Source organism: Salvelinus alpinus, chromosome 31 (assembly GCF_045679555.1).
Source record: "Salvelinus alpinus chromosome 31, SLU_Salpinus.1, whole genome shotgun sequence".
Lineage (NCBI taxonomy): Eukaryota > Metazoa > Chordata > Actinopteri > Salmoniformes > Salmonidae > Salvelinus > Salvelinus alpinus.
Genome location: NC_092116.1, coordinates 5,775,979 through 5,787,989, shown reverse-complemented (window position 1 = coordinate 5,787,989; position 12,011 = coordinate 5,775,979). Strand labels below are relative to the sequence as shown.

The window sequence follows — 12,011 nt, the reverse complement described above, 5'->3', positions numbered from 1 at the left end:
AGCTTCATGAGGTAGTCATCTGGAATGCATTTCAATTAACAGGTGTGCCCTGTTAAATGCTAATGTGTGGAATTTCTTTCCTTCTTAATGCGAGTGAGCCAATCAGTTGTGTTGTGACAGGGTAGGGGTGGTATTCAGAAGATAGCCCTATTTGGTAAAAGACCAAGTCCATATTATGGCAAGAACAGCTCAAATAAGCAAAGAGAGATGACAGTCCATCATTACTTTCAGACATGAAGGTCAGTCAATCTGGAAAATTTCAAGAACTTGAACGTTTCTTCAAATACAGTTAGAAAAACCATAAAGCGCAATGATAAAACTGGCTCTCTTGAGGACCGCCACAGGAAAGGAAGACCCAGAATTATCTCTGCTGCAGAGGATAAGTTCATTAGAGTTAACAGCACCTCAGATTGCAGCCCAAATAAATGCTTCACAGAGTTCAAGTAACAGACCTATCTCAACATCAACTGTTCAGAGGAGACTGCGTGAATCAGGCCTTGAATCACGTCGAATTGCTGCAAAGAAACCACTACTACAGGACACCAATAAGAAGAAGAGTCTTGCTTGGGCCAAGAAACACAAGCAATGGACATTCGACCGGTGGAAATCTGTGCTTTGTTCTGATGAGTCCAATTTTGAGATTTTTGGTTCCAAACGCTGTATCTTTGTGAGACGCAGAGTAGGTGAACGGATGATCTCCGCCTGTGTGGTTCCCATTATGAAGCATGGAGGAGGTGATGTGGTGGTGCTTTGCTGGTGACACTGTCAGTGATTTATTTATAATTCAAGGCACATTTAACCAGCATGGTTACCACAGAATTCTGCAGCGATATGCCTCCCAATCTGGTTTGGGCTTAGTGGGACTATCATTTGTTTTTTAACAGGACAATGACCCAACACACCTCCAGGCTGTGTAAGGACTATTTGACCAAGAAGGAGAGTGATGGAGTGCTGCATCAGATGACCTGACCTCCACAATCACCCGACCTCAACCCAATTAGAGGGTTTGGGATGAGTTGGACCGCAGAGTGAAGGAAAAGCAGCCAACAAGTGCTCAGCATATGTGGGAACTCCTTCAAGACTGTTGAAAAGCATTCCAGGTGAAGCTTGTTGAGATAATGCCAAGTGTGTGCGAAGCTGTCATCAAGTCAAAGGGTGGCTACTTTGAAGAATCTAAAATCTAAAATATATTTGGATTTGTTTAAAAAAAATTGTTTAACTCTCTGTTTTATTTTATTTTTTATAAATGTGCGAACATTTCTTAACCTGTTTTTGCTTTGTCATTATGAGGTATTGTGTGTAGATTGATGAGGGGGAAAAAAAGATTTAATCCATTTTAGAGTAAGGCTGTAAGGTAATAAAATGTGGGAAAAGTCAAGGGGTCTGAATACTTTCCGAATGCACTGTATATCTACAATCACTTGTTAAATCCATGGTTATTGCAGACTCGTCTCTCTCTCTCTCTCTCTCTCTCTCTCTCTCTCTCTCTCTCTCACAAACCAGTGTGGTTGGCAAGTTTCTTAAATTGGTCAATTGTTGCCTTAAGGCATCAGAAGCATACATATCTAACCCCTGGTGACACCAATTACATTTCAGTCACACCTCTGTCATTTGTTTCCTATCATGGTTCAGAGGATAGCAATACATTAAAACCTCACCCCCACCTACACACACACACACACGCACACACACACACATGGACGCATGCTTGCACACACACATGGATGGATGCATGCATGCGCACACACACACACACACACACACACACACACACACACACACACACACACACACACACACACACACACACACACACACACACACACACACACACACACACACACACACACACACACACACACTTAATATCCCCCCTTCTAGAGGTTCAAAGGTGACAGTCTGGGATAGATTGTGTCTGGGGACTACAACCAGGGAGGGACTAGCCTACCTCCCATAACAATACACATACCAGAGAATGGAGATGAATACTCAACACCACTGTATACACACTACCAATGTAATTACATAGGAAATGCTCGGCATCTATATTACACGCTTTGACTTTATTATTATTAATAATGTGTTTCATACCATGGCATTATTGAATACTCGTTTCTGATTGACTTGAAGGGCATTCTAGAGCATGCATTATTTCCCTATAATGCCTAATTCAAAGGCTTTGAAGTTCATTCTTACATGTTCTATGTTTGAGCTGCTTTTAAAAGCAAAAGTCGAATTGGAAACATTATTTGCATGGTTGAATTCGATTTTCATGATAGCAGTCTAGATTGTTGATTTGGTTGTCTAAGCTAGCGAGTCTGTTTGTTTGGTTACCAAGGCAACTACTGTAGCTCTCTAATAAACTTGCTAGCTACTTATTTGGATGTTGTACACATTTCTACCGGCAAATTAACTTAGTCTCGGACCTAACAACACCCGTGCCAATATATCCTCCAGAAAACGGCTTCTCGGGCATTATCACTTAAGTATATAAGTGATACAGTGGTGTTCTTAAAGTAGGGAATAAATGGGTCGGTGCACAGTCACTACGGGGGCGCTATCTTGAGCGCCCGTTTAAATTGTGCATAAGATAAGATACAATTTTATTTCTCAAATGGCACAGATCATTCGTGGGGTTGTTTCTCTATAAAAGTTGCTGGCCACAAACCAAAACACGGATGAGACAGTCAAACGTTCACTTAAATAGCTGTTGCTATTTTATGGCGGGTCGGAATTCGTTGACGTTAGCTAACAGAAAAAGTGGTCGATTCCCTTTTCCAAATGTTTTGCCACCGTTCTATTTCAACGTGTAATGATATGAGTGATTAACAAAAAAGGGTTGTGTTACACTTAACGCCTACTTCAGTCAAAATGCAACACTTCAAAATATAGCTCTGTCGTCTACAAGTTCTCCTCTACCAGTGATATATACGAATGACTCCCAAATTCCGTGTGGTTTTTGAGCTGTCCTAGTCTTAACAGGACCTGCAGCCTGATTTCCCCCCCTCTCGCTCAATTGATTTCACCGTGATATCGATATGAGTGATTGACAGAGCAGTGTTGCGCGCCCCTTCCTGTTTGGCGACACCCGTATCAAAATACAACACTCTGAAATGTAGCTGACTGTCTTCTGCAGGTTGTCCTCTAACCAGTGAGGTTATTAAAAAAGATATACCTCCCATTTCCATGTGGCTTTTTATTTGTGTTAGTTTCAACAGGGCGTACAACCAGATTTCCTCGCTAGTCAATATGAGTGATTTATTGCCACTGCTTGAGCAGTTTACAAAGAACTTGTTTAAAAACTAAAGTAATATGATTACTATTGTAGTAATATGACTACATATTACTAAAGTAATATGATTACTATTGTAGTAATATGACTACATATTACTAAAGTAATATGATTACTATTGTTGCACATGTATGTGTAGATAGTACATGTTATGTTTAGGTTTTTAATATGTCACAAATTGTTTCTGCATATTGGTTATTGAGGATATACCAGAAATCACCAAATCGGGTCTGCCCTGCCTATGCATAGCAACACAGAGAGAGGGTTAGGGTGTGGCTCTGGCTGTGGTGCCTCTTTGTCTGTACAGTGCACTCCTCTACAATGACAGGGATGCTCTGAGGAACGCCACCTGTGTGCCTGTCTGTTATCTCTGTTTTTCTAACCGTATCTCTTTATTAATTACTTTGCATTTTTTTTTTTTTTTTTGCATCTCTTTGTTTTTCTGTCTGTCTGCTTGTATCTTCAGTCTATCTCCCTGTTTGTCTTTCAGTGTGCTGCTGTCGCGGCCTTGTATGTTGTGCGTTGGCAGTGAATTGTCACAATACCACTCCCCTCCCCTATTGAAGAATATAGACTAGGTCTTGAAGGAGCAGCGGTAGGCTATAGGCTAGGAAGTGTATGTTAGGTAAAGGGTTGGACCACTGTGTTTGTCAGGGCAGCCAGATGGTGCACAGGCCTAATCCATTCATACACACTTCCCTCCTCTCCCCTCTACATTAGTTTGACCAACTCACCAAGTAAATCCACTTTTCCTCTGACACACAAATAAACCATCGAGCTAATAAATAAGTAATAGTTGTGACATTGAAAGAGAATGTAAACTAACGGTGCTTTTTAAAAACGTTATTCTCACAAAAACGGATACCAAGAGTCCGAAGTGAGTTGTGTTATTAAAAACCGTCGAACGATGAAGAGATTTTGCTGATCGACTGGCCCTCGTCTGGGAGGCTTTTGGACAGAAGGAGGGATGGAGGGAGGAGGTAGGGGGGGGGGGGGGGGGGGGGGCTATAAGCAAATCCGGTGGCTTTCCTTGAAGGAGTGTGTGTTTGTCACTGTGTTCTGGTGCAGATGAAAAAGAGATAAAATCCTTTTGTGCTGATCAGTGAGACAGGGATCGGGCTGATTTCAACAAAATTAGGACTTAATGAAATACTTAATGAAATATTTAGGATGAAGAAAACGGGAAGGGGATTGGGGGGGGGGGGGGGGGGGGTAGAGGTTTAGGCTAAGATATTTACTAATGTCAGTCTGTTGTGTTCATTTGGTGCTGTCTAGAAGTCAAAGTATCCTGTATTCATTTTGAAGAGCTTTAATTAGACTACCCTGCCCATACATAGTACAGATTACAGGTCATAAAGATCCTATTCAATTACAGTAAGTAATTACTACAAAAGTAATCTAATTCCTAATTCTATTGCACAGGCTTTCTGGTTCTTAGAGCTGTTTTTCCTTAAATTAGCCCTAATCTTCCTCTCTGGACTAAATGACTCTTTTAACTACCCCGCCTAGTTCATGGGGTTAGAGTTCAGACCACAGTCAGGGTCACCACCAAGGTGTCGATCAATGCTACCTGTCAATCAATGTCTTTATGGAGAGTTTGTGTGTTTACTGGCACGGAAACCACATGTAAAGGGTATAGCCGAAACCTAGAGGCAGATGCTGGGTCTTTCTAATTACTGTAAGGCTAGACGACTAGATTACTGATATGTAAATAGTGGATACTCTCTCTGCTAGACAGGATTTGGGGATTACAAACCGAGGCGAGATTTAAACCCAGAATCCTTCTTACTGCTGCTAGGTAAAGGCAGAGGCCTAGAACTGACGTATCAAACACACACCAGTCTTGTGTGGCCATCCTTCTAAATCTAATTTAGTTTCCGAGGCTAAATACACACACAGCGTATAATACTTACATAACATTTTAACAGACACTCTTATCCAGAGCAACTTACAGTGAGTGCGTACATCTTCGTACTGGTCTCCTGTGGGAATTAAAACCCACAACCCTGCAAGTGCCATGCTCTACCCACTGAGCCACCCGGGACAACACATTACTTTAAAGTTGAATTGTGTGCGTTAGCGATTGATTTAGCGTTCATGTATTTGAGTGTGTATGCGTCGACATATGGAATGTCCTGTCAGCCCCCAGGAAGCCCAGGAAACCCAAGCCCAGTCTTCAGAATGGACCATGAGACATCGTCCTTCACTCATCACACGGTGCTACTCTGAGAGGGTCATTTCCTGTTTCCTCATATCAAACACACAGATGCACACATAGGCATGCGCACACACAGACGCACTTACACACACTTACACAGACAGACACACACACACACACACACACACACACACACACACACACACACACACACACACACACACACACACACACACACACACACACACACACACACACACACACACACACACACACACACACACACACACACACATACACACCACATCTTTACTCCCTTCCATCCTTCTTCCTGCATAATCACTAGCAACCAGGTTACATACAACATCACATCTGTGAAATATATGATTACATGACCATTACTGAGAGCCAGGTTACTCTCTTTAACATATGGTAATAACACGGTAATCCTAGGCTCTTGCTCTCAAGTGCCCCCTGCGGCAGGAGCTCCTAGTCAGCTCAAGTGCCCGGGCTGCAAATCCCTAGAAATCGTCATTTAAATGCAGTCCTGTAGAATGAACCCATATGTACTCTATACGTACATCGTAAGTGTTTTATAGGCATATCCGGAGGACATGCGATGAGATGAGAGTGGTGCTTCGCCAGTCCCCATGCAATTACCCAGGAACAGCTGACCACGTACATCTATTTTTGGATGAACTCAATGTAATTATGTAATGGCCACCAGGGGGCACCATGGTATAGCAGCAGTAACTGTAAGAGGCTACTGCATGGGAGAAGCTGTGTAATAACAAAAAAAACACAACCATAATTGAACCTCAAAGTGCTACTGCTGGGAAACGGTGAAAAGTGTAGTGTTCTGTGGGTTGTAAGGCAATGCACAGCAGGTGACGTCAATGAGTACGTGATCCTTGTTTCAAATAATGGGATTCCAAACAGCAAGGGACGGGTGAGAGTGGTCCTTCCAAATGTGCCGTCTGTGTGTTTCAAGAGGGTCAAATGTGGGTGTACTCCATTCTATTGTACGACATTGTGAAGTTGCCAGTGAACTTTCCCCCATTGTTCTCTTTACCAGCATTGCTTTCAGCACCATGGACAAGGCTTAACATTAAAATGCACACACGATTTGACATTTAAGTCTTATACAAGTCATGTATAAGTCAGTAGGGATACAATACACAGTGCTCTCCGTGGTGCTGAAATGAAGCCGGGAACATTCACTGTCAGAAAGGAGGGTCTAAACCGGCATACTTCATAACAAAACACTAGATGAATTTATGTACCTTATGTACAATTTAGTCATGTTTTGATTCATGTTATGCTGCAGTAGATACCTACATGCCACGATCGCTACAGAGGATGAGCTAGTTGGAATGCAGTGTTACCCAGAAGGATTCTGTCTGTGAGAAAGAATATTGCGCTCACTGTTCTGTTCCTAAGAGAGGAGAGGAGGCTGATTTATCACATGGACTGAATACAATGACACTGAATAGGGTTGAGGAGGGGGGTGGGTCCATTCCTCTCTCTTCCTCTCTGCCTTTCTCTTCCTTATCAATCTCTTTTCACACCCTGTCTTTCTTCTGTTCCTTTATCTTCCTCTCCATCCCTCCATCCTCTCATTTGATGTCCTCTCTGGTTTCTGTTATCCTGATGAATGAGGACCCAAAAGCGACTTAAATGAAACAGAGTCTTTATTCCAGTCTTAAACAAAAACCGATACTCCTGGATATTATCTTAGGTAAATCCAAAACAGGAAAACTGAAATCCTCTCGTCAGTAGAGAGGAACGACTGGAGACGCGGCCACAGACTGCAGGTCGCTTCGGGAAGGCACAGGCCGTAGCTGACATAGACACCTGCTCACACGCAGCATCTGAAGAAGGCAAAAACACGACAGGGCGGAACAAGGACACAGAACAGCAAACATCAAACAAGGATCCGACAAGGACAGAAGCGGAAAACAGAGGGAGAAATAGGGACTCTAATCAGAGGGCAAAATAGGGGACAGGTGTGAAAGAGTAAATGAGGTAGTTAGGAGAATGAGGAACAGCTGGGAGCAGGAACGGAACGATAGAGAGAGAGAGCGAGAGAGGGAGAGAGGGAGGGGGAGAGAGAGGGATAGAAAGAGGGAAAGAACCTAATAAGACCAGCAGAGGGAAACGAATAGAAGGGAAGCACAGGGACAAGACATGATAATCAATGACAAAACATGACAGTTTCACCCTCAACCTCTATATTTCACTATCACTATTTCTCTCTCTTTCTCTCTCCCCTCTCTCTCATTCTCTCTCTCTCCCTCTCTCTCTCCCCTCTCTCTCTCTCTCTCGCTCATCCCCTCTCTCTCTCTCTCGCTCATTCCAGTCTCTCTCTTTCCCCCCTCTCGCTCTCTCCCCCTCTCTTTCCCCTCTCTCTCTCTCTCTCTCTCTCGCTCATTTTCTCTCTCGCTCATTCTCTCTCTCCCCCCTCTCTCTCTCGCTCATTCTCTCTCTCTGTCCTGGTGCAACACTAGGTCCACTGACCCTTTGCCAGCACCGTGGGTAACCTGAACCAACCGTGATCTCTCTCTCAGTAAGCTGTGTTGGGTGTGAGAGTGATGTAGGAGTGGATTCCAGTGTAGTAGCACTAGCTACTAGGTCCAGCTGGGGCTGCCTGGCTGGTACAGACACAATATGGCCACTGCTGCTGCTTCTTTACAACCAACACACACTTTACTCCAGGCTTGTAGAGATCATCCAAACATATGTAAGCCTACATATGTGGGAAAACAACATGTAAATGCAGTCATATATGTGCACATTCAATTCAACTACACGTGAGATAATGTCATTCAGTTCTTAAATCCACACATGCCAGTGCATGTTGGTATTTTCATGTTTGGCTGGGGATTGTTATTTTATTGTGTTGCTATTTCCTATTTCTGAACTTTTTAACTCTGCATTGTTGGGAAAGGGCTTGTAGGTAAACATTTCACGGTAAAGCTTACACCCGTTGTATTCGGCGCATGTGACAAATAAAATTTGATTTGATTCATGGCTCCAGGCAAAGAAATGTGTGTGTGACAGTAAGGGGGACATCTGTGTGTATGTGTGAGTGTGTGAGCTCGAGCTGTGAAATCTGCAGCAGCAGCTCCCAGTCATCAAGGCGGACTTTACCATTTCCCACTAATGTAGGGGGAAGTAAGGGATTGGATGGAGATTTCCTCTGTGTCCTCTGTGTCCTCCTCTTGATTCGGCTCACATGGCTCCTTCCACCTTCCAACCAAAGAACAGCGAGTTATGCTCTCAACCACCGTAGCCCCCTTCCCCAACCCTTTCTCTCCATCCCCTTCCTCTCTCTCTCTCTATCGCTCTCTCTCTCTCCCGCCCCCATTGCAATATCAGTGAGTGAAGTCTTGTTGTTGGGATGACTGACTGACAGATCCCAAACCTGAAGCTTCCCACAACAGCTGACAGCTCTGCAATTACAGTGGGAGGGGAGGATCTCAGTCTCTCTCTCTCGCTCTCTCTACCCACACATCCACTCTCCAAACGTCAGATGCCGTGTTCCAGGGAGTGGAGCGCTGCATGCAGGGCTAGACCAGTTCATATGTGGTGGTGGCGGCTGGAGGCATAGAGGACTAGCGGCTACACCTCTCTCTCTCTGTTTCTCTCTTATTTCCGTCCTCCTCCTTTGCTATCCTGCAGAGTCGTGGTGGCTGACAACTCAGCTTGAGCGTCTGCCTGCCCTTTGACGGAAAGTCGCCCGCTGGGAATCTACTGAATCAGATTATTTTCAACCCTTCGCTGGCGTTCATATCTTTGGGACTCTGGGGGGGGGGGTGTTTTTAAAAGGTGATTTGGTGTCGGGTTTTTCTGGAAGTAGGAGGTAGCGGGCTGACATGGCACACGCTGCAGCCCACATTAAGAAGGCCAGGGTGGAGCTGGTGGAGCAGCAGGGTCCTGACCTGAAGGCTCTGGAGAAAGCCCGCCAGAGGAGGATTCGCTCCCGGGAACGGGCAGAGCGCAAACGCAAGGTACGAGGGATAGACAGTACGATACCCATCATGCTTCGCCTTCATCTGCCCATCCTCATATCAACACCACCTGATCATAACCTGTCGCGTATTCGCGTACCTGCTCATCCTGCCATCATCATCAACATCATCCAGGTATGAGGACGAATACCTACCTTCCACCATTCCACCCAACTTCCATATACGAAACCAAGCTATGACCAAGTCCACCCAGGTGTGAGGAGCCATCCTTCTGTTGCCATCTCTCTGCTATGTCTCTTTTTAGACCCACCACCGCCTAGACCATTCCCTCCACTGCTTACCTGGTCATCTCACCCACCGTGGCCACAATCAAGGAATGAGGAATATCTCTCTCTCTCTCTCGTTCTCTCTCTGCCACAACCCTTGCTACTAGCCTGGTCTCTTTTCCAACCAATAGCACCACGGACCATCAACATTTGCCACTTGAATCCACCCTAACCATCACTACCTTACCACCCTCACTCCAATAACACGTTTGAGTCGTCTGACGTCATCCGGTTTCTGTCACCATTCCTCATTCTCTGTCGTCATCATCATGTCACCTTCTCATCATTCATCAATCACTCCCCTGTCACAATGTCCCCCATGCTCCAACCTGACTGCAGGGGTGTCACCCTCTCCACATCCGTGCCCGGAAAGGTGTCCGTCTCTGCCTATGGACAGGCATCCTCCCTGGGCATCCTCCTTTGACACCAGTCCCTATCTCCGTGTGCCTGTGCTGCAGTCTCCTGGTGCAGTGTCAGTGAGTGCGCAGTACCTTTCGACCCTATTCCCCAAGCTGTCTCATTTGACTGTATTTCATGTACTTCCCCTGATAGTAGTTGCACAGTTTGTGTACTATATTGCACTGGTTCTGTATGTTGAGGTGGTCCATGATCAATCCTGCCTGGGTGCCAGTCTGTTTCTCCACTCTTGACAATGGCGTTGGAGTAGGCAAAAGCACAAACAGATCTGGGACCAGGCTATGTTCAATGTGTGTTGACCAATCAAAGTGAGGTGTGTTCACGATCACCAATATACATCTCTGTTCTCTAAGGGAGGGGCAGACGTGCAGGTGTGTGTGGGGGGAGGAGGATAGGGCGGGATGGGGACTAATGTGTGCCGGGTACATGGTGTGCTTACCGTATTGACTGGGACGTGCCGTGCGTAGAGTGACACCCCTGGATCCAGGTATAGATTGAGTGTGTGTGTGTGTGTGTGTGTTTGTTTGTGTGCTTGCTATTTTTCAGTTTCTTCCCAAGCACACAGTGTCCACAGACAGATGAATGTCTTGGCTGTTTCTTAGGAGATTGATGCAGCAGAATTGGAAAATATCACTTGCTCACATTGCAATTCATGACTTATTTTGAGCCTGTACTACCTTGGCCACTGCCATGGTGTGACATTTGTGTGTTCATTGAAGCATTACTCAGTCCATATTTTGTGCCGTGGATATTTTCGGAGTGTGTGTGTGGCTGTTTTTCCGTCTGTCCAATTGATAATGCCAACCGAATAGAAGAAGCAGCAACATTCATTGATAGGCTAACCACCCAGAATAGACTAGTCTGACTCAGATAACACACCCTACATGGCAAAACTAACCCCGAGGCTACTGTGTGCTATATACTAAATACTGTTGTTCGTTTTTAGTGAGGTTTGACTCTTTTACCTGCCTGTTGGGGCGATTTTATCTGTGTTGTTCTTGTGTATTTGCCTCTCCGCCTCTGTAGGCTACTGTTGTTATTGACTGCAGTCAGAGGAGATTATGAGTGGGATTATTGGTCTGCTCTCTCGTAGAGGAGGACTCTAGCTCTAATGGCCGATGTGGTGAACACGAGGGTCCTAAAAACGTGTCATAAATTCAATTTGGGGGTTTGGGTCATGATCGGCAAGTGTTTGAAGCAAGCGTCCACCCACTTGCCCAGATTCAAGTCTTTATCTCTAGCAAGCAACGCAATCAAAACCATTTACCTCGTATCAGTTTCGGACCAGTCAGAGGCGAAATCCACACTACTTTACCACTTAATACGAAGCAATGCATTGTGGGCATTCATTCATAAGTAGTGTGCTAGTATGGACATTGGAACGTGTCTGTATTTGGAGCGGTTCAAATTGTCTGCTGGGGGAGACATGACATTCCTCCTCATCTGTAATCTCCACCGTAATGTCCCTCTATGGCATGGTTATGTAACGTAAAACACCGGGAGACACCCTCAAACCGCTGTACCGCTGTAGTACCAGCGACATACAGTGCCTTCGAAAAGTATTCACAACCCCTTTTGTTACGTTCGAGCCTTATTCTAAAATGGATTAAATAAAAACATGTTCCTCAGCAATCTACACACACTACCCCATAATGACAAAGCGAAAACAGGTTTTTAGAAATTTTAGGGAATGTATAAAAAATGTAAAACAGAAATACCTTATTTAAGTAAGTATTCAGACCCTTTCCCCTTTGAGACTCTAAATTGAGCTCAGGTGCATCCTGTTTCCATTGATCATCCTTGAGATGTTCCTACAACTTGATTGGAGTCCACCTGTGATACATTCA

The 12,011-nt window shown here is 44.7% G+C and overlaps 1 protein-coding gene across 5 annotated transcripts in view; it reads left to right on the top strand.

Moving 5' to 3' along the window:
* Positions 1-12,011, top strand: part of LOC139561098 (ankyrin-2-like) — a 256,021-nt gene that overhangs the window by 124,570 nt on the left and 119,440 nt on the right. The window contains exon 1 of one of the 5 annotated variants that reach the window (XM_071377949.1): positions 8,736-9,460. The exons of 2 other annotated variants lie outside the window; for them this stretch is intronic. In XM_071377949.1, the coding sequence (XP_071234050.1) occupies positions 9,326-9,460 (135 nt within the window). In that variant the 5' untranslated portion in view covers positions 8,736-9,325. Of the gene's footprint in view, positions 1-8,735; positions 9,461-12,011 lie in introns of those variants that run through there. 2 more of the 5 variants (XM_071377947.1, XM_071377948.1) reach the window with 2 other exon arrangements.